At 39.7% G+C, this 27,832-nt stretch overlaps 1 protein-coding gene across 2 annotated transcripts; it reads left to right on the top strand.

The window, feature by feature from the left end:
- The first annotated feature begins 12,358 nt into the window (after window positions 1-12,358).
- LOC311507186 (uncharacterized protein) lies at window positions 12,359-27,703 on the top strand. 2 transcript variants are annotated; one of them, XM_084571443.1, is made up of 6 exons: window positions 12,359-13,041; window positions 14,917-15,182; window positions 15,268-15,514; window positions 21,459-21,689; window positions 21,807-21,986; window positions 25,909-27,703. In XM_084571443.1, the coding sequence occupies exons 1-6, from the start codon at window positions 12,907-12,909 to the stop codon at window positions 26,074-26,076; spliced, it is 1,227 nt and encodes a 408-aa protein (XP_084427569.1). In that variant the 5' UTR covers window positions 12,359-12,906; the 3' UTR covers window positions 26,077-27,703. The 2 variants fall into 2 exon arrangements, with proteins under 2 accessions (XP_084427569.1, XP_084427568.1); XM_084571442.1 differs by having other exon boundaries at window positions 12,361-13,041; window positions 21,804-21,986.
- The last annotated feature ends 129 nt before the right edge of the window (window positions 27,704-27,832 follow it).

Consider the following 27,832-nt stretch of genomic DNA (forward strand, 5'->3'; position numbering starts at 1 on the left):
AACATTCTCCATCCCCACATTTCGAACGTTACGCATCGTGGATTCGCTCATCGTAATTGTTGCGCGTGCGATAGCCTATTGCACAACATTGCAACGTTGCGCAATGAATTAGTTCCTGCTATTGAGGAGCAGATAGGAACACATTCAGCAACTTGACATCAGAGATGGTCAAAGAATGCGTGATGAAATCTGTCACAATCACTTCAACCAAAAAAAATAAAATAAATGCACGTAAGACTGTTTCACACATTTATTTGCCCATTGCGTGTTTCATGGCCTGAAAAGAGAAAACACTTCATTATAGAGCAAATGTTCTGATCCAGTGTTCTCATGCACTGACAGAAAACATGAAGCAACTATGCTCTAGTCTCTGCACAGCATTTCTTTACCTCGATTCCTACGTGACTGCTGAGAATGTCTATTCATCCTCCTATTATTTATATGAACGGTAATATTGGCTATAAATTGGTCATTTTCGAACATGCAAATCTACACAAATTAGACATAAGTGATTTAGGCGTGGGCCTATTAGGGTAAATACATTGCACTTGTTCATTTTGCTCCTCCTGGGAGGTTGAGGGCTCCGATGACGTGCCCCCAGGAATCCCCTCCATCATCGGACGCCCTCGATTGATACTGATCGCCAACTCCTCCACAGGGGTGAGGGGGGACACCGCTGGCCCAGAACCGGTCTTCCTCTCCTCTGCTTTCTTCCTATTGGCTTTGAAATGAATGTAACTTGTTGCAATATGGCAATTCAAGAATATAATACTGGATAAGTGATGTCTAAGATGATGCACCCAGATATATCTTACCAACTTGGACAATGTTTTTATATTTTGTTTTGACCTGCGGCCACGTTCTCTTGAGGGCGGTCGGGTTACATCTAATTAAAAATAATACAATATATGACAAGGTAGTCTATAGTATAAGAAAGTCTCATACAAAGCAGTTAATATGTAGCCTAATATCTACTGAATTATTGTGCTTCTGACACATTAGTGTGCTATATCCTACTAAACTTACGCATTTACGCGGTCGGCAATTCTCTGCCAAGCAAGATCTCGTTCCTTGGCAGACGCGCAAGTATTGCTTTTTTTCGTTATTATCGCTCTTTCCTCCTCGTACGCCTCGAGCAGAACTTGCTGCTCCGCTTCAGAAAAATAGGCTGCTCTGCGCTTTGCCATTTTTACTCATGGTTTCGACTCTCAATAGATGATGCCTTTATAACTTCGCCGTGATCGCGCACAACTCTAGGTTAAACAATCCGGGGTTGATTGAACTGGGGGGTATTCCAGAAAGCAGGTTTAACAAACACTGAGATAAAACTTAACCTCTGGGTTGTCTGAACCTGAGGCGACTAAACCCGAGCTGTCGGTTCCACAACACCGGTTTGCAATCAGTTCAATCAACCCCGTATTGGTTAACCTAGAGTTGTGCGCGATCACGGCGAAGTTATAAAGGCATCATCTATTGAGAGTCGAAACCATGAGTAAAAATGGCAAAGCGCAGAGCAGCCTATTTTTGTGAAGCGGAGCAGCAAGTTCTGCTCGAGGCGTACGAGGAGGAAAGAGCGATAATCACGAAAAAAAGCAATACTTGCACGTCTGCTAAGGAACGAAACCTTGCTTGGCAGAGAATTGCCGACCGCGTAAATGCGTAAGTTTAGTACTATAGCCTACTATACTTTTATACTATACTTTACTAGCACATTAATGTATGTCAGAAGCACAATAATTCAGTAGATATTAGGCTACATATTAACTGCTTTGTATGAGACTTTCTTATACTGTAGACTACCTTGTCATATATTGTATTATTTTTAATTAGATGTAACCCGACCTCCCTCAAGAGAAAGTGGCCACAGGTCAAAACAAAATATAAAAACATTGTTCAAGTTGGTAAGATATATCTGAGTGCATCATCTTCATCACTTATCCAGTATTATATTCTTAAATTGCCATATTGCAACAAAGTACGTTCATTTCAAAGCCAATAGGAAGAAAGCAGAGGAGAGGAAGACCGGTTCTGGGCCAGCGGTGTCCCCCCTCACCCCTGTGGAGGAGTTGGCGATCAGTATCAATCGAGGGCGTCCGATGATGGAGGGGATTCCTGGGGGCACGTCATCGGAGCCCTCAACCTCCCAGGAGGAGCAACATGAACTAGTGCAATGTATTTTCCCTAATAGGCCTACGCCTAAATCACTTATGTCTAATTTGTGAAGCCTTGCATGTTTGTAAATGACCAATTTATGAACTTCTCAGTTGAAGGTGGAGTGCTTTTACTGGTGGAGCCGCCCCCCCCACCACCACAAATGATACTGCTCCTACTGCTGTAAGTCGTTATTTAATAGTCAGTGTTATATGGCCTATTAGCCTACTTCAGCCCCCAGCCAATATTACCGTTCATATAAATAATAGGAGGATGAAGAGACATTATCAGCAGTCACGGAGGAAGCACCCATGTCTGCAGAGGTATGTTTTGACATGATCAAATTATTTATGGAACCTAACATTCAGTGCTCACATAAATGCCAACTGGAAATGTACCTCTTATAGACCGTGGCTGCGGTGGAGGATCCGGTGCCAAGTAGGCCTAATGAATACAAAAACGTAAGAAATAACCATAGTTGGTCTAAACATGCATAACTAGCTCGAATGCTGAACATGACTGGGATGTATTTCAGATGTCTGCAAAGGAACTTTATCGAGTCCATCTCCAACGCCAAATTGCAAAGGCAGATTTGGAGATGGAATACCTCAAATTAAAGATCGAGGTAAAGAAATGGGCTGTGCAGAGACTAGAGCATAGTTGAGAACATTGGATCAGAACATTTGCTCTATAATGAAGTGTTTTCTCTTTTCAGGCCATGAAACACGCAATGGACAAATAAATGTGTGAAACAGTCTTACGTGCATTTTTTTTTTTTATTATTTTCAGTTGAAGTGATTGTGACAGATTTCATCACGCATTCTTTGTCCATCTCTGATGTCACGTTGCTGAATGTGTTCCTCCGGTATCTGCTCCTCAATAGCAGGAACTGATTCATTGCGCAACGTTGCAATGTTGTGCAATATGGCACACGCAACAATTACGTCGCATGCCCTTTCAGGACTGACCCTCAGCCGACGCAGGCACTGAAACCTCTCCTTGAGAATCCCGAATGTCATTTCGATTTTAGCTCGGGTTCTGCTGTGGGCCACGTTGAATCTGGTTTGCGGTCCAGGATCCGGATCAGGGTACGGGGTGATGAGTGTCGGAAGGCATGGGTATCCTCTATCCCCCAGAAGATACCCATCAAATTCCCCTGTAATTGCACATATAACATTAAGTTAGAGCCTACGCATTAATTAGCCTGAAGTGGATCTGATAATATTTGCATAAGATAACGCACCCCGTTGAAATCTGTTGCTCAAGTTAGATTCCCGGTACATCCTGGCATCGTGTACTGACCCTGGCCATTTCGCCTCCACGTTTGTGATGAGGCATGATGCATCACATATCATCTGGCAATTAGTAAAATTAAATGTGTTTTAAACATCAACACCATTAACAGAGCGTCAAAAATTAAAAGTGGCCTATAGCCTACACCTACCTGGACGTTTATGCTGTGGAAACCTTTCCTGTTCACATAATCTGCCTCGTTTGTGGAAGGCGCTTTAATAGGCACGTGCGTCCCATCAATGCAGCCAATGATGTTTGGAAAGCCTGAAATAGCCAATGCCCATTAATTGAAAGCTCACCAGCAAAGATAATTTCGGTGTAAATTTGAAAAAGTTATAAGTGATGCTGACCTGCCAGTTGATGAAACTCCACTTTGACGATCCTCGTCGGTTTGTGGCCAGGAAAACGAATGAAGTTGCGCAGGAACCGCTTTAGCGCAAGGCAAACTTTACGCACCGCCCGACAAACAGTTGCTTTGCCGATATGCTCTGCGTCTCCCACATCATACAAAAAACTCCCGCTCGCAAAAAAACGAAGAGCGATGCACATAGTTTGCAGAGAATTGAGAGCGAATCCACGATGTGTAACGCTCGAAATGTGGGGATGGAGAATGTTGTTTAAATAAATTAAAGATTCCGCAGAAAAACGGTAGCGCTCTCGCAAAAACTCATCAGGAAAAGAAAGGATATCAAGTCGTGGTCTCATCACCCTCTCACGGTGAATAGCCCGAATGATTTGTGCTTCTATGTCAATTGGATCTTCCTCAAAAGGAAACGCCATTGTGTGACAAGTGTGGCCCTGGCTGAACGTGCCCTTAAATACCCGAACATAACCTGAACAAAACCTACCCCTACCAGGTTAAGTTCAGAGCCTATGTTACCATAGTTACTTACATAGCTTGATCATTTTTGAGCGTTCTGGAACCGAAATCCCAGGTTTACTGCTAACTCTGGGTTTACATACCCAGTTAAGTTCAGAGCCTATGTTACCATAGTTACTTACATAGCCTGATCATATTTGAGCGTTCTGGAACCGAAATCCCAGGTTTACCGCTAACTCTGGGTTAACATACCCAGAGTTAGCGGTAAACCTGCTTTCTGGAATACCCCCCAGGTGTCCCTGTAAGCCATGGCAGTGTCACAGTGAGGCAGCAGTTGTCCACTTTGTCTGGTTGTACAAATGGCCACAGCCTGAAAACCTCTGCATTGTTACTTAAGATCATTCGACGTGTTCTTGATCTCTTTTCCACCACCCTAGAATAAACTTCTGCAGGGAGGCTGAGAAGTGTGATAATTTCAGCACAACCACCCTGGTCTGTAATACAATTGAAAAGATCGTACATTACAAGTAAAAGTCATACATTGAAATATACTAGACTACATGAGCATTAAAGTAAAGATGCTAGTTCGGCCGCTCTAAAATTGTATAATTTTTTTTTCTGGACTGGATCCTTAATCTTGTTTTTTTGTTTGGAACATTAAATAACATCAAAACATGTTTAGAAAAAAATTGAAGGGGACATTATTCATTTGTGGACCTCTAAAGATTTATTTTTTATTTTTTTATGATGTCAGAAACCAAAACATTATGAAATTTTTAAGTGAATGAAGTGATAATTAAAAATTTCTTTATGAATTATTAGTTTACCACAAAATTCTGACTTTGTTCTTAAAATTCTGACTTTTGTTTCAAACAATTAACAAAAAACAAAAAAACAATGACAGAATTGGGACTTTTTCTTTGACTCTGACTAAAATTCTGACTTTGTTCTTAAGATTCTGACTTTGTTTGATTCTGACTAAAATTCTGACTTTGTTCTAAAGATTCTGACTTTGTTCTTAAGATTCTGACTTTGTTTGATTCTGACTAAAATTCTGACTTTGTTCTAAAGATTCTGACTTTGTTAAGATTCTGACTTTGTTTGATTGTGACTAAAATTCTGACTTTGTTCTAAAGATTCTGACTTTGTTGTTAAGATTCTGACTTTGTTTGATTCTGACTAAAATTCTGACTTTGTTCTAAAGATTCTGACTTTGTTGTTAAGATTCTGACTTTGATTCTGACTAAAATTCTGACTTTGTTGTTAAGATTCTGACTTTGTTCTTAAGATTCTGACTTTGTTTGGTTCTGACTAAAATTCTGACTTTGCTCTAAAGATTCTGACTTTGTTGTTAAGATTCTGACTTTGATTCTGACTAAAATTCTGACTTTGTTGTTAAGATTCTGACTTTGTTTGATTCTGACTAAAATTCTGACTTTGTTCTAAAGATTCTGACTTTGTTTGATTCTGACTAAAATTCTGACTTTGTTCTAAAGATTCTGACTTTGTTCTTAAGATTCTGACTTTGTTCTTAAGATTCTGACTTTGTTTGATTCTGACTAAAATTCTGACTTTGTTGTTAAGATTCTGACTTTGTTTGATTCTGACTAAAATTCTGACTTTGTTCTAAAGATTCTGACTGTTGTTAAGATTCTGACTTTGTTTGATTCTGACTAAAATTCTGACTTTGTTGTTAAGATTCTGACTTTGTTTGATTCTGACTAAAATTCTGACTTTGTTCTAAATATTTGGACTTTGTTGATAAGATTCTGACTTTGTTTCATTCTGACTAATATTCTTTGTTCTAAAGATTCTGACTTTGTTAAGATTCTGACTTTGTTCGATTCTGACTAAAATTCTGACTTTGTTCTAAAGATTCTGACTTTGTTGTTAAGATTCTGACTTTGTTTGATTCTGACTAAAATTCTGACTTTGCTCTAAAGATTCTGACTTTGTTGTTAAGATTCTGACTTTGATTCTGACTAAAATTCTGACTTTGTTGTTAAGATTCTGACTTTGTTTGATTCTGACTAAAATTCTGACTTTGTTCTAAAGATTCTGACTTTGTTGTTAAGATTCTGACTTTGTTTGATTCTGACTAAAATTCTGACTTTGTTCTAAAGATTCTGACTTTGTTGTTAAGATTCTGACTTTGATTCTGACTAAAATTCTGACTTTGTTGTTAAGATTCTGACTTTGTTCTTAAGATTCTGACTTTGTTTGGTTCTGACTAAAATTCTGACTTTGCTCTAAAGATTCTGACTTTGTTGTTAAGATTCTGACTTTGATTCTGACTAAAATTCTGACTTTGTTGTTAAGATTCTGACTTTGTTTGATTCTGACTAAAATTCTGACTTTGTTCTAAAGATTCTGACTTTGTTTGATTCTGACTAAAATTCTGACTTTGTTCTAAAGATTCTGACTTTGTTCTTAAGATTCTGACTTTGTTCTTAAGATTCTGACTTTGTTTGATTCTGACTAAAATTCTGACTTTGTTGTTAAGATTCTGACTTTGTTTGATTCTGACTAAAATTCTGACTTTGTTCTAAAGATTCTGACTGTTGTTAAGATTCTGACTTTGTTTGATTCTGACTAAAATTCTGACTTTGTTGTTAAGATTCTGACTTTGTTTGATTCTGACTAAAATTCTGACTTTGTTCTAAATATTTGGACTTTGTTGATAAGATTCTGACTTTGTTTCATTCTGACTAATATTCTTTGTTCTAAAGATTCTGACTTTGTTAAGATTCTGACTTTGTTCGATTCTGACTAAAATTCTGACTTTGTTCTAAAGATTCTGACTTTGTTGTTAAGATTCTGACTGTTTGATTCTGACTAAAATTCTGACTTTGTTCTAAAGATTCTGACTTTGTTGTTAAGATTCTGACTTTGTTCTTAAGATTCTGACTTTGTTTGATTCTGACTAAAATTCTGACTTTGTTGTAAAGATTCTGACTTTGTTAAGATTCTGACTTTGTTTGATTCTGACTAAAATTCTGACTTTGTTGTTAAGATTCTGACTTTGTTTGATTCTGACTAAAATTCTGACTTTGTTCTAAAGATTCTGACTTTGTTGTTAAGATTCTGACTTTGTTTGATTCTGACTAAAATTCTGACTTTGTTGTTAAGATTCTGACTTTGATTCTGACTAAAATTCTGACTTTGTTCTAAAGATTCTGACTTTGTTGATAAGATTCTGACTTTGTTTCATTCTGACTAATATTCTGACTGTTCTAAAGATTCTGACTTTGTTTGGCTATGACTAAAATTCTGACTTTGTTGTTAAGATTCTGACTTTGTTTGATTCTGACTAAAATTCTGACTTTGTTTCATTCTGACTTTGTTCTAAAGATTCTGACTTTGTTGTTAAGATTCTGACTTTGTTCTTGAAATTCCGACTTTGTTGTTAAGATTCTGACTTTGTTTGATTCTGACTAAAATCCTGACTTTGTTCTTAAAATTCTGACTTTGTTGTTAAGATTCTGACTTTGTTTGATTCTGACTAATATTCTGACTTTGTTGTTAAGATTCTGACTTAGTTTGATTCTGACTAAAATTCTGACTTTGTTCTTAAAATTCTGACTTTGTTGTTAAGATTCTGACTTTTTGATTCTGACTAAAATTCTGACTTTGTTCTAAAGATTCTGACTTTGTTGTTAAGATTCTGACTTTGTTTCATTATGACTAATATTCTGACTTTGTTGTTAAGATTCTGACTTTGTTTGATTCTGACTAAAATTCTGACTTTGTTCTAAAGATTCTGACTTTGTTCTTAAGATTCTGACTTTGTTTGATTCTGACTAAAATTCTGACTTTGTTGTTAAGATTCTGACTTTGTTTGATTCTGACTAAAATTCTGACTTTGTTCTAAAAATTCTGACTTTGTTCTTAAAATTCTGACTTTTTTGTTAAGATTCTGACTTTGTTTGATTCTGACTAAAATTCTGACTTTGTTCTTAAGATTCTGACTTTGTTCTTAAGATTTTGACTTTGTTTGATTCTGACTAAAATTCTGACTTTGTTGTTAAGATTCTGACTTTGTTTGATTCTGACTAAAATTCTGACTTTGTTCTTAAGATTCTGACTTTGATTCTGACTAAAATTCTGACTTTGTTCTAAAGATTCTGACTTTGTTGTTAAGATTCTGACTAAAATTCTGACTTTGTTCTTAAGATTCTAACTTCGTTGTAAAGATTCTGACTTTGTTCTTAAAATTCTGTGTTTGTTGTTAAGATTCTGACTTTGTTTGATTCTGACTAAAATTCTGACTTTGTTGTTAAGATTCTGACTTTGTTTGATTCTGACTAAAATTCTGACTTTGTTCTAAAGATTCTGACTTTGTTGATAAGATTCTGACTTTGTTTCATTCTGACTAATATTCTGACTGTTCTAAAGATTCTGACTTTGTTGATAAGATTCTGACTTTGTTTCATTCTGACTAATATTCTGACTGTTCTAAAGATTCTGACTTTGTTGTTAAGATTCTGACTTTGTTGTTAAGATTCTGACTTTGTTTGATTCTGACTAAAATTCTGACTTTGTTCTAAAGATTCTGACTTTGTTTCATTATGACTAATATTCTGACTTTGTTGTTAAGATTCTGACTTAGTTTGATTCTGACTAAAATTCTGACTTTGATTCTGACTAAAATTCTGACTTTGTTGTTAAGATTCTGACTTTGTTTGATTCTGACTAAAATTCTGACTTTGTTCTAAAGATTCTGACTTTGTTGTTAAGATTCTGACTTTGTTTGATTCTGACTAAAATTCTGACTTTGTTGTTAAGATTCTGACTTTGTTTGATTCTGACTAAAATTCTGACTTTGTTCTAAAGATTTGGACTTTGTTGATAAGATTCTGACTTTGTTTCATTCTGACTAATATTCTGACTTTGTTCTAAAGATTCTGACTAAAATTCTGACTTTGTTCTAAAGATTCTGACTTTGTTGTTAAGATTCTGACTTTGTTTGATTCTGACTAAAATTCTGACTTTGTTCTAAAGATTCTGACTTTGTTGTTAAGATTCTGACTTTGTTCTTAAGATTCTGACTTTGTTTGATTCTGACTAAAATTCTGACTTTGTTGTAAAGATTCTGACTTTGTTAAGATTCTGACTTTGTTTGATTCTGACTAAAATTCTGACTTTGTTGTTAAGATTCTGACTTTGTTTGATTCTGACTAAAATTCTGACTTTGTTCTAAAGATTCTGACTTTGTTGTTAAGATTCTGACTTTGTTTGATTCTGACTAAAATTCTGACTTTGTTGTTAAGATTCTGACTTTGATTCTGACTAAAATTCTGACTTTGTTCTAAAGATTCTGACTTTGTTGATAAGATTCTGACTTTGTTTCATTCTGACTAATATTCTGACTGTTCTAAAGATTCTGACTTTGTTGTTAAGATTCTGACTTTGTTGTTGTTAAGATTCTGACTTTGTTGTTAAGATTCTGACTTTGTTTGATTCTGACTAAATTTCTGACTTTGTTCTTAAGATTCTGACTTTGTTTGGCTATGACTAAAATTCTGACTTTGTTCTTAAGATTCTGACTTTGTTTGATTCTGACTAAAATTCTGACTTTGTTCTTGAAATTCCGACTTTGTTGTTAAGATTCTGACTTTGTTTGATTCTGACTAAAATCCTGACTTTGTTCTTAAAATTCTGACTTTGTTGTTAAGATTCTGACTTTGTTTCATTCTGACTTATATTCTGACTTTGTTGTTAAGATTCTGACTTAGTTTGATTCTGACTAAAATTCTGACTTTGTTCTTAAAATTCTGACTTTGTTGTTAAGATTCTGACTTTTTGATTCTGACTAAAATTCTGACTTTGTTCTAAAGATTCTGACTTTGTTGTTAAGATTCTGACTTTGTTTCATTATGACTAATATTCTGACTTTGTTGTTAAGATTCTGACTTTGTTTGATTCTGACTAAAATTCTGACTTTGTTCTAAAGATTCTGACTTTGTTCTTAAGATTCTGACTTTGTTTGATTCTGACTAAAATTCTGACTTTGTTGTTAAGATTCTGACTTTGTTTGATTCTGACTAAAATTCTGACTTTGTTCTAAAAATTCTGACTTTGTTCTTAAAATTCTGACTTTTTTGTTAAGATTCTGACTTTGTTTGATTCTGACTAAAATTCTGACTTTGTTCTTAAGATTCTGACTTTGTTCTTAAAATTCTGACTTTTTTGTTAAGATTCTGACTTTGTTTGATTCTGACTAAAATTCTGACTTTGTTCTTAAGATTCTGACTTTGTTCTTAAGATTCTGACTTTGTTTGATTCTGACTAAAATTCTGACTTTGTTGTTAAGATTCTGACTTTGTTTGATTCTGACTAAAATTCTGACTTTGTTCTTAAGATTCTGACTTTGATTCTGACTAAAATTCTGACTTTGTTCTAAAGATTCTGACTTTGTTGTTAAGATTCTGACTAAAATTCTGACTTTGTTCTTAAGATTCTAACTTCGTTGTAAAGATTCTGACTTTGTTCTTAAAATTCTGAGTTTGTTCTCAAGATTCTGACTTTGTTTGATTCTGACTGAAATTCTGACTTTGATGTAAAGATTCTGACTTTGTTCTTAAAATTCTGACTTTGTTGTTAAGATTCTGACTTTGTTTGATTCTGACTAAAATTCTGACTTTGTTGTTAAGATTCTGACTTTGTTAGATTCTGACTAAAATTCTGACTTTGTTCTAAAGATTCTGACTTTGTTGTTAAGATTCTGACTTTATTTGATTCTGACTAAAATTCTGACTTTGTTCTAAAGATTCTGACTTTGTTGTTAAGATTCTGACTTTGTTTGATTCTGACTAAAATTCTGACTTTGTTCTAAAGATTCTGACTTTGTTGTTAAGATTCTGACTTTGTTTGATTCTGACTAAAATTCTGACTTTGTTCTAAAGATTCTGACTTTGTTGTTAAGATTCTGACTTTGTTTGATTCTGACTTTGTTCTTAAGATTCTGACTTTGTTCTAAAGATTCTGACTTTGTTCTAAAGATTCTGACTTTGTTGTTAAGATTCTGACTTTGTTTGATTCTGACTAAAATTCTGACTTTGTTGTAAAGATTCTGACTTTTTTCTTAAAATTCTGACTTTGTTGTTAAGATTCTGACTTTGTTTGATTCTGACTAAAATTCTGACTTTGTTCTAAAGATTCTGACTTTGTTCTTAAGATTCTGACTTTGTTTGATTCTGACTAAAATTCTGACTTTGTTGTAAAGATTCTGACTTTGTTGTTAAGATTCTGACTTTGTTTGATTCTGACTAAAATTCTGACTTTGTTGTAAAGATTCTGACTTTGTTGTTAAGATTCTGACTTTGTTTGATTCTGACTAAAATTCTGACTTTGTTCTAAGGATTCGGACTTTGTTGTTAAGATTCTGACTTTGTTTGATTCTGACTAAAATTCTGACTTTGTTGTTAAGATTCTGACTTTGTTTGATTCTGACTAAAATTCTAACTTTGTTGTAAAGATTCTGACTTTGTTCTTTGAAATTCTTACTTTGTTGTTAAGATTCTGACTTTGTTTGATTCTGACAAAAATTCTGACTTTGTTCTAAAGATTCGGACTTTGTTCTTAAGATTCTGACTTTGTTAAATTCTGACCTTTGTTGCAAACAATTATGACAAAGAACAAAGAGACAATTGTGATTTTTTTCTTTGAGTTCCAATTCTGAATTTGTTCTCAAAATTCTGACCAATCTTTTTCCCCTCACAATTGACAGTTTCAGAATTCTGACTTAAATCTCATATTTCTACGTTTGGAAGATATAGAAGGTAATTTGTGCCACTGTAAAAGGTGTTTGGGTTAGAATGATTTAAATCTCAATATCCTGACTTTTGTATGTTAGTATTCAGTTTTGTTTTGTTTTTCATAATATGGTCACCTTTTTTAAGACTATGATTGGAGAAGCAGAACCAAATTCTGGTTCTCCAATTGTAGTGGAAAGTATCATTATTTCTGGTGAGGTGGTTAGCACTGAGCGCTGGGCCTTTCTGTGTAGAGTTTGCATGTTCTCCTTGTGTCTGCATGGGTTCTCTCCGGGTACTCCGGCTTCCTCCCACCGTCCGAAGATATGCGCATTCGGTTCATTGGTGATTCTAAATTGGCCGTAGGTGTGCATGTGAGTGTGAATGGTTGTCTGTCTCTCTGTGTTAGCCCTGCGATGGACTGGCGACCTGTCCAGGGTGTACCCCCGCCTCTCGCCCGATGACAGCTGGGATAGGCTCCAGCAGACCCCCGCGACCCTTAACAGGACTAAGCTGTTTAGAAGATGAATGAATGAGTACCATTATTTCGTTTAAATATGTAGTGGAGTGTAAGTATGAAGCAGAATAAAGTGGAAAAAGTACCATGAAATTGTGGTTAGATAAGTACATGACTATTACTGCCCCCAGTTGCCTAAAAGCATAATATTTAAATGAAGTGAGAGAGAAATAGCCATGCTCATGCCCATTACGTGTTGTTACACTCCAGGCCAGCAGGCGGCGGTAATGCAGCGCATGCGTCAATATGTCCGCCGCCAAAACGCTCATTTCACAGAAGTAATATTTTTCTTTTCGGAAGAAGATCCCGACAAAGCGGCCCTGTTTCTTTTCAACTAATAAAAAAAGAGTCGAAGAATCTGAAAACCGACGATGTACGCCAGGACAAATACCGGCAGCACGCATGGAGACTTTCAAGATAGAAACGGAGTGAACTATGTGACATCGACAGAGTCTTTCGGCCACTGCTCCCAATTGTTCTGGAAAAAGGACCCCAACGACACCGGAGTAAGAAAGCCAGCTGCTGCCACCACCGCCGCCGTTAGCTAGCGAGCCCAGCCGACAGATAGCTGCACCGAGCGGCTAACGGAGCGACATTTTACCAACAAAACACGGAGCGTTGCTTCTGTTTTTTGTGTTATTGTGTGTTCGTAGTGGATTTTAGCCACACTGGATGGTCTAACGCTGCAGGATATGCCCCAGAACAGCATCGTTAGCATTCGGCTAATCGTCATGCTGAGCGAATCCTGGCCTAGTTTGACTTAGCCGCCGTGCTAAGTGGCTAGTAATGATTTTGTTCTTCGTGTTGTTTTTATTGCACCTCTAAAAAGCGTGCAGTGGATTTGGGCGCGTTGTTTCAAGTGGTGCGGTGTCGCTTTGTCACAGAGAGGCGCCGAATAAGTGAGAAAATAGCGTTAAAGCAGCCAAGCATCACCGAGTTGAAGCTAACTTGAGGCTACACTGGCTGCTCCAGTCAAACCGCGAACGACAGTCAAACAAGGCAGCGTTTTGCCAGTAAACACAGCCGTGTGCAACATTGTGTTTCCGAAAGCCATGCGTGCACACGAGCGAACCACAAAAAAAAAGTTTATTTGAGGCACAAGTGCACGCGTGGGGCCTGCAATATTGTTAGCCAAGCAGCGCAAAGTAAACACGGCCGGGCTGCCCCGCAGGAAACGGGAGCGGAAGACGCCCCGCGGAGGACTTTGAAAGACCCTTTTGTGATGCCAGACTGTGCGGTTCATTCGTGGTCGCCCTCAGACGAAAGATTATCTGCACGGGCACTCGCGCAATTTAATTTATATGTGGAAAAAGACATCTTCTTTAACGCCGCCTGTCTACCACTGTTAGATACACGTGCAGTTTGTGGGGTTATTAACAATAACAACACGGGTTGCTGAATTTCCCACCTTTCTGCAGTCCCTCAAATGTGTCATCATTTGGAGACAGAGCTGTCAGAATCACTTTCCAGGATCACTTGCTGTTTTTTTTTTGTTTTTTTATTATTATCTTCCACTGAATATACATACAATCATTTCCCAGTAAATTAACGACACTAGTGCACAGATCCATTTTAATATAATTTTATGACTTTTTACAGTGCTCCGCTTATCTTGAAACAGTGTCAGGGAGGTGGTAAATCAACTGTATGGCCATTTTGTAGGGTGTAGTTTGTGGTGCTGTTAAACTGGATCGAATTAAGCACAGACGTTTGCCTTGCCCCCTGACTATAAAGTCAAAATAATAGAGATGTGTGTCTGCAAAACATTTAAATTAAATAGTACTACTAAGCGCAGCTCTCTGTTATTTTAAACAAATGTCATAACCTTCATTAAAGCTGAGATTTAGTGCAGGGCTGTTATATTAGAATGCATTCATGGATATTTAACATGATTTCCTGTAATAATATATATATATTTTTTAAATTCAAATGGGCATATAAGAAACTGGACACCTTGTGCACAGTGGGCATCATCAAGCATGATGATTATTTTCTAAATTAGTCGCCAGTTTGCAGCATTTAACTGCAGGTTGTTGTGTCAGGTGATGCAAGTGCCTAGTAAAAGGACTGGGGGGAGACGGAATAGGTCACATTAGATCAGTGAACTGATGAAATGTATGAAAAGTTGTGGGTGTCGGGTCGTGTTTGGATCTCACGTTGAGCCATACCATTTAAGCTCTTGGCATTTGAAGATGGTCGTATCAGTTTTAGTTCTATGTCAAACTAAGATCTGAGTGCAGTAGCTTCTTCTGGCTTTTAGCTGCTACTTTATCCAAACCTTTCCATGTACAGATTGTGATATTAATCAGTCATAAAAGTGTTTTTTTGCTTCTCTACACACATCATCGTCTACATTAACATTTTCCTCTCCTCCGCCACAGCCAAGTTCGACGATCAGCTGGTGCGATCAGCTCCCCTCGTCCTCTGCAGCCCTGTCCACGTCCAGTCTCTCCTCAGCGTCGCTCTCCAGCTCAAGTCTCTCCATGGAGTCTCGAGCGCCGGCGCCGGCGCCGCAGCCGGCGACGACGGCGTCCGACGACATGGAGTCGGACGAGAGGCCGTACGTCTGCGACCTATGCAGCTGCGCCTACAAGCACGCCAGCTCCCTGCTCAACCACAAGCTCACCCATAAGACTGGAGACTTCAGGTAGAAGATATTTTTCGTCTAATAGGTTTCATATCTAAATTGTTGTATCGCTTCCTCTAAAATCCACACCGCTTTCGCCACTCAGGTGCGACTTTTGCAGCAAGCCCTACACCAACTACATGTCCTTGCGCAACCACATGCGAATCCACGGTCAGAAGCGCTACATGTGCGACCTGTGCGGCAAAGCCTTCCGCCTGGCCCGGTACCTCCGCAACCACCAGAGGATCCACGACGACGGGCCGAACCGCTTCGACTGTCCCTCCTGCTGCAAGAGCTATAGGACCATGCTGGAGCTGGCTCAGCACCGCTGCACCGCTGCTGCATCCAACCAGGTAGGTTTGTGTGAGAGCGGCGACGCTGATGATATTGTGGTATAGACTTAATTTATGTTGCCAGTGGGACTTTTCTTTTGAGAGTTATTTTGCAGCAAAACAAGCGCACTTGCATGTTGTATATTTGAAGAAACTGTAATGTGATATTTAAATTTAAGGCCTTTTAGAAGTGTTTCGGGGTTGACCACATACCCTTAACGACAGTCAGAAATGAAGAGTTTAATTTTAAAAAAGGGATCTGTAATTTAGACGTTACCAGCAATTAACACATCGGTGCTCTAGCTGTCGACGAACGCGGTGCAGAACTGAGTCACACTCAATTCACTAATCCGTACCACAGATGCAGCAAAGCTTCTCAAACAAACTCCGACTTTCAATCTTTACGTAGTGGAGGATTTTAACTTCTCATTTTTGGATAATACGATACTTTAATACTTTTAATACGTACTCATCACTTCTCCTAAGTTTGAATGTTTCTTCCTGCAGCACCACAGTGCTATTTCCAGAAAGCTTGTGGAAAAATAGGCTGAAGCTCCACTCAGATTACAAAGCTACCATTAATTACACTGCTTCAGTAACCGTCATTGAAGCACAGCTTTCCATTAACCATTAAATGAATGTGATCTAGTCAGTTAAAGGCATAAAATGACAGATGTGTCAAATAAGTGCCAAATAAGGGCATGAACTAGGTGCTAGCTCTTGCTAAGCATTGCAACTCTATATATATATATATATGTGTGTATACATTTACACCTTTGCAGCCGTGCTAGGGCTAAACACAAGAAAAAGACAATGTCTGTGTTTTAAAGTAGCTCTCTGATGTCAGCTGTCGTTGCTATTGTTGTCAGCTTGCCCAGTGTTGCCGCAAGCATGGCTGCTAACTTTTGTACATCAATGTTATCAATGTCGGACATTTATGAGAGATTTATGAGTATTTTAGGATCAGACGCTGGCTCTGAACTGGCCCTCAAATTGTCACGTTTAAATAAGAGGGTCGTTAGAGTCCAAAACCACTTCAGTTTAGACATTAGTTTAGATCTAGAAACCCCATCTTCAAATTTCTACCTTCTTCTTCCAAATTTTGCCTCCATTTATGTCGGCTCCTCTTTTGGGTTCTTTTTATTAAGTATGTGTTCATGGAACAAAATAAATCGCCAACCACAGACGTTGCATTTCACCTGATTATTACATCAGAACTATTGAAAGGAACATAAAGTTAAATTTACAGTTTGAAATTTCACATCCAGAAAAACTATTAATAGACATTATGTAGAAAAAAAAATGTGTCTTTTCAGAAAGGTGGCTGCGTTTTGTAAGATAACACCTTTTCCTCCCTCCCTCCACCAATCTAATGAGTCTTAGGTGTGGCTGGAATGACGATCTGTGTGAAAGTCAGCTGTGGGCGAGAGTTGGAAGAATTATAGATTTAAAAAAAAAACACAAATGAGTGGAGTAGACCTCCTCTCGCCTCTGTTGATCACAGCTCTAAATACCTTTTAGCTGATTCTTGGAGAGCGACTCCACGCAATGCTGCATTGTGAGACACATGCTTTAGTCTCCTGAGTGTGTTGTCTATTAGATTTGCTTTAATTCGGCGCCCGCGTCAAAATACTTCACAAACGCATCCTTTCCTCCTGAAGCGACTTTTGCGCACTTTCTAATGGCTTTTAGAAACGCCATCCCCTCACACAGACACCTTCGCAGAGCCTCGCGTAGCCTGACGTGCCCCTCCTGCAGACCACAAGAGCTGCGATTGGTCCGCTTGGTCGTAGCGTGTTTCCACTTTAGTATTTTCGGCTGCTTCTCCACCTCCGCAGTTTTCGAATTGATTGTCTTGGATCAATAAAGAATCGGTAAGGTTAACTGAGGAGGTTTGGAGATACAGACGTTCGTATGACTCGCGTTCGGTGAAATTTCGCCCTAAGTTTCAGTTGCCAGTGTTGAAAGTGAAGCAGGAAGTAGAAACAAAAAATCAGCGCCGACTAGCGTTAGGGTGGCGTTTTTACAGAGCGAGCCAGACTGACAAAGCGCACAAGTATAAATGGCTCGCACCGGCGTTGGCCACGTGCGTAGGTTGCAGGTTACAGCGTCCCGCAGAGTTGTAAACTCCGCTTTACTATAAACGAATGATTCAGCGTTCACAAATACACCACGTTTCGCAAGCTAAACAGGAGCCAGGCTTTGTTCTCTTTCTCCGTCTCATTCCAGCCACTTCTCATGTCGATAACAAAGTTTGTAATTGCTTTCTGATGGTGCCAGTGTTAACACTTAGGCTCAGCCCACACATATTTATTTCACACTATAATGTCACAGGGTAAGTAGCACTTTTTTGTGACGAGTAAACAGGACTGGTTGTGTGAAGGAGTTCTTATAAAGGCACTTTTATAACGGTTTAAGTTTATATTGGCTTCACATTATTTGTGTTTCTGTGGTAGAATAGGGGGAAATGCTGTTGATGTGCGCGGTCGTCGGGAATATTTTGTTGTATTGTTTGCTTTGATGAAAAGTGTGCATGCAACGTGATGTGGCATGTTTTCCTTGACCCTCTGTCCTCTTTCCAGCTACAAGTGACTCGGAGAACGTTTTTCCAGGCCTCCTGTTGTAAAAGTGCAGCTAGGGTTAGACCAGGGTTAGGCTAAGTTTAGGGAAAGGGTCAGGGCTCAGATATCAGGATGAACACAAAACAGCGGATTTTCCATACAAGTATAGTAATCCAAACTTATATGTGTGTGTATGTGTGTGTGTTTGTGTGTCTGCGCGTGCGTCGGGTTGGTTCATAAGAACCGGTTCAACTGCCCGTCCTGCTTTAAGAGCTACCGAACCATGCTGGACCTGGCCCAGCACCGCTGCAGCGCCGCGGCCAAAAACCAGGTTGGTGTGAGCGTGAGCGCGTGTGTGTGTGTGTGTGTGTGTTGTTGTGTGTCAGGCAGAGTCGGCAGATTGAGGTGTAGCTGTGAGGAAGGGCCAACTAGTGCAGGTGTTTTAGATGTGATGGTCAGGAATGAAATCCCAGTAACTGGCGAGAGGCCGATTTGCCTGGTTTCAGCTTTAAATGCAGATTATGGTGACGTGTGGCTGACCATCACATTTAAAACCCCACACACAAAAAATTGAATTTGAAGTAATGCAGGCTCAGCCAGTGTTAAGGCTGAAACGCCTGCATAACCCCAGACATACCTGTTGCCCATACAAGCATACCTAATCTTGAGTTCAGCTCTACTCTGATTATTTTAGTTGATATTTAGAAATGTGGCGTTCACATTGTCCACAGACCACATATTTCCAATTCACCAGGATTTTGGAAGTGAAAATAAAGCTGCTTATTAAAGGACAAGTTCTGTTTTTTTCTGCTGTAACTTTTCCCCGGCAGACCTTTTAACTTCACAGCAAGAAAAGCACAGGTGGAACAAATATCACTAAGAGTAATCCAGTTCCGTAAAGAGTCTCAAATCTTGTCCATAAACGAGTAGTTCACGGCCCGATATCTGGAAATTATGACGTCATTCCGAAAAGTCCGATATCATAACGAATGGCCCCGATAATATATAATATAATATATATTTTTGTCAGTACTGCGGTGTGAGTGGTTGTTTTAATCAATCGCTCCAACTCCCACATGAGACCTGAACGACCTGAAGTGAATGCTGCGTTCAAGTGGCATCGGTATAATCGGAAAAACAACATTCTGGCTGGAAAAAAATCATTAAAATACTCCCTCATGTCGGAAAACAACCTGTCTTGACTCGGTCATGATTTTGGTAATAGCTGCCATTACCCAGGATGTTACACAGAAACCACAGAAACATAAAAGGTCGGAAAAACGACTCTCAAACTGCGAACGGGGAACTTCCGTCGCCACTTGAGTGCAGCACAACGTGCATACGTTTGTAAACAAACAACATGCCGGCGGTGGCGGTGGTGTTTTCAAAGTTCAAAGTTTCTGAGGATGACATTTCTCTGGCTGTTTGTAATAAATGTTTAGAGAAAGTGCCACGTAGGTGGAAAAATCAGCACCAGCTTTAATACCTCGAACATGAAAAGTCATTTGAAACATAGCCATCGATTCGATGGGGTTTTGAAGGCGTATGAGGACGCCAGCGCGGCTTTTGCTCATTAGTCTTCCTCATCTTCAGGTATGTTATCGGTATCGGCCTTTGGAGGCGGAAAGTTATCGTTTATCGTATCGTTTTTCTTTAAAAGTTAGCGTGCATCCCTAATAAAGACTGTGATCTTCCGTGGGATTCCTGAAGAGCGCTTCTGAAGGTCATCGTCTTGACTCTGCAGCTGCCGTCTTGAATTCAAAATCGGGTAAAGAAGCAGCGCGTGAGTGGAGCTTATGGTTGGCGGTTGATCTCTAGGCGTCTTCTTAGTGCTCAGAATATCCACATCCTTAATTATCTGTAATTTTTAAGCCTTTAAAGTCTGGAGTTTGCTGCTTGAAAGGACACTTTTTTGATTTGAGACAAAACAATGCTCGTGTTAATCTGGTTAATTTTTTTAGACTTAGTTAGACTTTCACTATACTGAGTAAGAGCAGCTTCAAAATTCACTATGGAGGTCACTGCTACACAATCAAACTCTCACGGCTTTTCTCCCCCCAGTCTTCAGGCCAACATGGCGTTAGGATTAGTTCTGTATCACCAGTTCCTGGTTTGGCGTCGTGAAAAATAATCTGTTTTAAAAATACCTATGTACGTGTGGACTCGACATTAGTAAGCCATGATGGACTGGCGCCATTGTCCATGTTGTTTATTACAGTTGTGCTTTCCCTTTTTGCGACGTGTGAAAAGGTCTGTTATCTCTCTCGTCCTCACCGAAAGGTTGCGGAAAGATCTCGTCTTAATAAACGTCCAGTGAAATATATTCTGTAGACCAGGTCGAACAGTCCGAGGTGTAAATTAATGTGCACATGTTAAACTGTAGCCCTTTCTTTAAATGGCTTTGAAGTCAGTCGTTGTTTTCACTTCCAATCCTCGATTGCTGGTAAACTGTATTCGTTCATTATATACATGTACACCAATCAGGCATAACATTATGACCACTGACAGGAGAAGTAGATGAGTAAATTTCTGCTGGGAAACCTTTGGACCTGGCATTCATGTGGATGTTAGACATGTAGCATCCACCTAGAACAGACCAGGCACCCCCACCCCATAGCAATGACACTCCTTGATGGCAGCAGCAGCCATCCCCAGCAGGATGCAGCCTGACACAGGCACACACACAAAAACGGTTTAGGAACAACTAAAAAAAAAAAACATAAAAAACCTGGCCTCCAAATTCACCAGATCCCAAACTGATCAAGTATCTCTAAGATGATCTTCGGAGGCCCCTCCCCTCAACACATAGGAGCCAAAGTCCCCCCCACTAACAGCATCCTGTTGCCAGACACCACAGGACACCCTCAGAAGTCCCATGTCCATTCATCGATGAGTCACAACTGTCACAACACAAGGGAGACCTACACAATATTAGGAAGGTGGTCATAATGTTATGCCAGATCAGTGTACGTGTCTAGTCTTTGAACTTCTATAGACGATGATCAGAGCTACAAAGATGACAATATAGTTGCAGGCTCTAGGTTTGTTACTTGAGTGTGTGTGTGTGAGAGTGTATTTGTTTGTGTGTGTATGTACAAGTTGACCACTCCATCCGCTCATATTGACAGGTGTAAAGAAAGACAGGGCAGTGGAAGGTGATGAGTGTGAGGCAGAGATGAAACACATGAACTCAGACCAGCAATTGAGCCTGAAGAAGCAAATTGAGTGTGGAGATTATCAGATTACAGTATCATCCTTCATCTGTCACCACTCCTCAAATCTGTATTATCTCAGTTACAAGCATGCGTTGCTGGCATGAACCGCGGCCGCAACGACTGGACGGGTTTTAAACTCCCTCTTTTTCCCCCTTGTCTCTCTCTCTGTCCGTCCCCCCTTCCGTCCAGTCTGGTGGCCGCCGCTCCAATTTCTCCAACAATGCTCGACGTCAGCAGCAGCAACAGCAGCAGCAGCAACAGCAACAGCAACAACAGCAGAACAATGCTAGCTCCATGATGCAACCGCAGCACGGAGGACATGGCCAACAGGAACCTCTTCCCTCCCACTGCGTCTCACCGATGTCCCAGGGAGGGCCGGGCGGCGGCGTGGCCGGCCAATCCGTGCCCGACCCCCACCAGGTTGGCCGAAAACATCAGCTTCCATCTTCAGGACAAACATAATGAGCGTTGTTACTTGTTTTATATATACTATATTTATTAGAGCATGTGTTGAGACTTCTGTTTGTGCGCCAGCAGGGCCGTCCAAGCTCAGTGTCCTCTCAGAGCAGCCAGCAGAGCATGAGGAGCTCGTCCTCCAGCAAACACGTCTCCTCCTCCAGCGCCACCCCATCCTCCTCCTACTCCCTGCTCCAGCCCCTGGTGCCTGAGGTAAAGGAGATGAGCTCGGGATACACTAGGCTGAGCGCCAACCCCATGGTAGGAGAGAGCACCGCCGCACACACACCCGCTGTTCGCTATCTGCTGGCTGTCTGCCTACTAACATCTGGAGAGGGGGACTAATGCTTTCTAACAGCGCAGGGCTTTCTTGACTGTTGATATGGAAAATTTGAAAAAGCCTAAGCTCTACAATAGAGACACCTGGTGAACAGTCTCCTTAATTTGGGGGATTTTAGTCTGCTGTTTTTATACAAAATGTTTTGGCACTGATGGAAAAATATAATATACTTATGGAGCATCCATTATGAATCAATTAATTTGGCAGCTTTAAGTATGAAGATGGCAAGTAGATATTACATTAAACATAGCATCAGTTTTTTAACTACATGGGATGCTGCAATTCATTTTTTTAATCTTTTTAATTAATTTATGTATGTGTGTTTTAAATAATCCAATTACTTGGAAAGTAAAGTGTCTGTTGCCACACAAAAGATATAAAAACAGGCAGTGATACATTAGATTCTGCTATGATTTACCTCAATTCCTGCGTCTAATGTTGGTGCTGTAAACATGTCAATAGCAACTTTGAGGAAATTTGAACTAGGGATGCACGATAACTTTTTAAAAACCGATAACCGATAACTTCCCGCTTCCAAAGGCCGATACTGATACCGATAACCGATAACATGAAGATGAGGAAGACTAATGAGCAAAAGCCGCGCTGGCGTCCTCAATACGCCTTCAAAACGCCTTCAATGTCATCCTCGGAAACTTTGACACCACCGCCATGTTGTTTGTTTACAAACGTATGCACGCTGTGCTGCATTCAAGTGGTGACGGAAGTTCCCTGTTCTCGGTTTGAGAGTCTTTTTTCCGACCTTTTATGTTTCTGTGGTTTCTGTGTAACATCCTGGGTAATGGCAGCTATTACCAAAATCGTGACCGAGTTGACGAGTTGTTTTCCGACATGAGGGAGTATTTAAATGATTTTTTTTCAGCCAGAATGTTGTTTTTCCCGATTATACCGATGCCACTTGAACGCAGCATTCACTTAAGGCCGTTCAGGTCTCATGTGGGAGTTGGAGCGATTGATTAAAACAACCACTCACACCGCAGTACTGACAAAAATATATATTCTATATTATCGGGGCCATTCGTTATGATATCGGAATGACGTCATAATTTCCAGATATCGGGCCGATAATTATTGTGCACCCCTAATTTGAACACAAGGGCAAAAGTATGTATTTAAAAGAAAATATATAGTACCCCTTAGAGGTGCATTTTCACCCCATTTTTAACTAGTCTTTTAAATGTGAGAAATCTCGTGCAGTTTGGGACTTGTCTGCCTGCCTGTGTTGTTCTATTATACAGAATAGAATAAATATATATCTAAAAAACTTAAAATGTAGTTAAATATTATTGCACTTTTTTAATTGCAGGGTAATGGGAGTAGGTGGAGGGGGGTGCTGTTTATATTGCGTTGAGCAGTCGTATCTTTTGTTGAATTTTATTATACAATACTCACCCTGATCTTTTTGAATCCTGCACCTGACAAATAACCCAAAGTATGAAAAAACTAAAACTAATAAAAACTAAACTAAAACTAAGTATTTTTGAAAATATAAAAACTAATAAAAACTAGCAAACCCATACTAAAAACTAATTAAAAAGTCAAAACGAAATAAACTTAAACTAAGATGAAACTTAACTAAAATGAAAAATCCAAAACTATTATGACCTTGCCGGGAGATCGCGAAGCAGTGCGGGTAGATCGCGAAAAATGGCGTGAATACAGCAGAGGAAACATCCACCCATATATAAACTGAAAAACTAAACAAAAAAAAAAAGAGCCCAAGTTAGAACGGTTGCTAATGTTAGCTGGCTCGCCTCTGCTTTACCACTAGACACTTATTATGAAAAACTATTTACACAGTATATGGCACCACATCAAATAAGCGCCTGTGGTTTGCATCAGTCCGTCTATAAATTACTGTTACACCGCAAATATTGGTTTTACTGACCAATAGCAGCGGCCTGTGTAGTTCATGTGCAGGAACACTAAACATAAGCTGTCAAAATGTGGCATCTTGTGGACAAATGTCTTAATAAAGGATCAGCAAATAAAACGTATTTTAAGAAAACTGTTGCATTTCAATCGAACTGTGCTAGCTAGCTCTTATAACGTTTAGCTAGTACACGTTATGTCCGGAGTCGTTCCCTTCGGGTTTTGACCAACTCTCTTTAAATAATATAAATATAAATCGACGTGGTCTAAAAATCAAACATTGGTTTTTAAAAAGTGACGGTAATGTAAAATTTTATTAGTGAACAACATAGCTTCTTTGAAATGTGCAAAAAAATATTTCCGATTTGTTATGAGACCATGGAGGAGTAAATTAGACCCTGGCTTGCCGCCGTAGTGTTAGCATCGTATGGGAAACACTGCTGTGGGAATGGACCCCCTCATTGCTATTGTTGATACTTGATAAAGGGTAGGAGCCCTCTGTTTAGTGATCAGCGGACCAATCGTAAGGCCAACAGAGAGTCAGTTAATAGTGTATAGTGGAATATATCTATTGAACAGCAATCCTGGCTCAAAAACTGTTATTAAAACAAATTTGGCTCCATTGGTATTAATGTTGATTCCAATTGAACATGAAGATTTTTTTTTTTTAGAGTATAATAATAACCTGCGTTTAGGGTAGTGTGAGAACCTTTCCCTGACGGTAGTCTCAGTGGCCTTCAAAGAAAAGCAACAGACTAAAACTGAAGGTCATTCTCTCTGGTGGGCTGTGGATCCCCTCTGGCGGTAGGAGGCTCTCTAACACTACTAACCTGGGGCTGTGCTGCTAACTCGACCCGTCTTTCATGACAATCATTCACTCTTGCTTCTGCTGCACATCTCAGTGTTGTAACAAGGGCCGTACATGAATCGTGTTTCAACAGCATTTTACCGTTGGCCATTTGACATTCAAAGATGCATCAGTTTTTTGTTTTTTTTGTTTTAAAAAAAAATAAGTGGGTTATTCAAATCTTCTGGTTGGAATCTGCAGGCCTAGAAAGTGTCAGCCCTGATGCCGTGTTTGTACAGGAGACATCGCATCAGCAGCGCAATCCGTAGCAACAAACTGTTTTAAACGAACAAAGTCAACACAAACACCTTCAGCAGTAGCAGCAGCGGCGTCAACGTTCACACTTGTTGTTTGTTGGTATAAGAGGAACAAGAGACGGAGACGAAGCCTATGTTGATTCTCTTGAGCTCAGCTGATGATGGTCACTAAGGAGAGATTTAAGATCAACTGGCACTCAAAACCATTTGTGAATTTGAGTTTCTTTAAGGATGAGCAGCTCAGTGCTGCAGTCAACTCCAAAAAACTGGCATATAAAAATAAACACTTGCAGAAAATACTTACCTGTTTAACTTTAACGGTTAAAGTGTTCCTCATAAATAAATGTTTTATGGTTTGATGTTATTAGTTGTTAATCTGACACGTATATTAACCAGTTGTTTAAAAGAGCTGAAGAAAAATGACCATAACCAAGTACCGAGAACTTGAATCCAAAAAAAAATTTCTTAAATGTATGACATGCCTGTATATTTGTGGATTACATACACTGGGATCTGATATCTATTAATAACTAAATGAACAAGAGGAATCGTACAGGACAGCGTCTCGGGAAGGATTGCTTTCAGATCGTTTAGTCCAAACATGAAGATTTGAATCCATGCAGGACAAACGTATGTTGCTCAGATGTTGTTTTGCAGCTCTTTGCTCCATGTTCTCTGCTCTTTCATTGTTGCTTTCTTGCATTGTTCTTAATTTTCCTCGCCCTCTTTGTCAACCCATGCATCAAACTGTGTTTTTTTTGATCTGCCAAGTCTCTCCATTGAAAATATTTAACCGTCTCCCTCGTTCTCCCCCCTCCTCCCCCGCTGTCTCTTCTCCAACGCTCTCAGCCGAAGCACCAGGACACTTTCTCTCTGGCCCCCCAGCGGCCCCTCACCACCATCAACCCCATCGGCCACTCCCTCCATCCGAACGGAGCGCCCACGCTCAAGCCTTCCCCCGTGCCACGCACCATCCAGGCCATGCCCTGGGAGCAGCGGTCCCTCTACAATCAATGAGACTGCCTGGAACCGAGCACCCCTACCCTTACCCCCTTCACGTCCACCGCCGCCGCCACCACCCTCAACACCACCTCCAACCCCAGAAAACCCTTTCAGACCCAGCATCAAGGATGGAGGACTACCAGACGCCCTCCCTCCCCCATCCATGTCCCCTCACCCCTTCTTTGGAACGTTGTGTTTGGGAACGGGGACGGGGCACCATTATGAACTAGTTGAGATTGATTACTGAGTAGTTAGGTTTAAAACAATGTGTTGCCTTGACCCTCATGTATGATCTATGCCATGTACTGGATATAAGTTAAAATGTTTGTCCTCTAATCTGTCCTCTCACTAAGAATTTATCTCTCCCATCCTCCTAGTTATGAAAATATCTATCCTTCCCATTATGAATAGTGTCTCTCCCCCCCCCCCAACCCTTTCCATATGTTAAATGAAAGCCTACTTTTATCCAAAGGGCGACCCAGACCCTTGAACGGCGAGGGATCCCCGGGCGCCAAGTAAATGTGACAAAAAAATCTTCCCCGGTCTGATATGTTTTTGAACATAATACCCAACTTTTTTTTTTTTTAAATCTAATAAGGCATCTGGAAAAGAAAGAAGGGGGATACATGAACATCTTCTCTTTTTTTTATTTTATTTTTTTTTCTCCTCGCCATCAAACTCCTTCGACAGAACAAACATTGTGTATATTGTGCAGGCGTCACTCAAGCTGATTCCTTTTTACCTCGGTGATCACGCACCTCATCTCCAAGGACCACGGCCGGAAAAACGGAGAGCCAGACGTGACGGTCGAGCCTCTGTCAAACATTTCAAACGTGCACGCGGCGGTCTGGCTTCTGTGTGACGCCAAGACTGAAGCCCGGACAGTTTGTCACCTTCGTTAAGCTCTTTTTTTTTTTTTTTTTTTTTTTTTAAATGGGAATCAACTCTCGTCAAGAAAAGATCCAAACTGACTGTTACAGTGTTCCTATCACTTAAAAGCACTTTAAGACAAGTGCTGTTTATTTACTACCGTCTCACCCATAGATCTGTGTCCACTATAAAGATGTAACATTGCCTTACATCACCCCCACTCCTCCTCCCCGTCCCACCCTCCCCTTATCACGACTCACCATTACCAGTGACTTAGCAGCGGTTCTGGGCCTAATTCTAGCCCATAACAACTGGAACCACATCTGGAAGCTACACCAGTGGCCAAAATACAGTATATTTTCAGCTCCGGACCGACCCAGCTACACCTCCCAGTGTTTCTTTTAATGTAGAGAGAAAGGAAAGGAAAAAAAAAAAAAAAGAGACTCATTACTCCCAGGATGGATTTATTTAACACCTAGGTTTCCAGCCGATCACAGCCGGCCCCGTTGAAGAATTTTGTAAAACGGTCAATCTGGAGGAATAACAGTGAATCCACGGATCCAGTATGTAGTTCTGTTAGGTTATCTCGCTAACACGGTGTTCATCGAAATACCCTCAATTCTACTGACATTGTATTTTCTCTTTTTAAAGTTGTTTCTATTTTTATTCATGACATGTTTTCATTGTTATTGTTGCTTTCTCTCTCCTTGTAAAGTGTCTTTGAGTATTTAGAAAAGTGCTATACAAATAAAATGTTTTATTATTATCACCATCCGTGCAGCTTTTCTGGCGGAGGAGGCTGAACAGCGCTGTACGCTTTAAAATGATCCCGTGGATACTTTCTTGCAGGTGTTAAGGTCAAGGCCGACGCCCAAAAGTCTAAATAAATAAATTAATTAAT

The sequence above is a fragment of the Chelon labrosus genome, assembly GCF_963514085.1.
Source record: "Chelon labrosus genome assembly, chromosome: 21".
NCBI lineage: Eukaryota > Metazoa > Chordata > Actinopteri > Mugiliformes > Mugilidae > Chelon > Chelon labrosus.

Excerpts from the sequence above, each read along its gene's own strand:
- LOC311507186 (XM_084571442.1), top strand. The coding sequence starts at position 12,907 with ATGTACGCCAGGACAAATACCGGCAGCACGCATGGAGACTTTCAAGAT. Across the intron at positions 15,515-21,458 it reads CCGCTGCTGCATCCAACCAG|TCTGGTGGCCGCCGCTCCAA; the intron begins GTAGGTTTGTGT and ends CCTTCCGTCCAG. Across the intron at positions 21,987-25,908 it reads GGCTGAGCGCCAACCCCATG|CCGAAGCACCAGGACACTTT; the intron begins GTAGGAGAGAGC and ends CAACGCTCTCAG.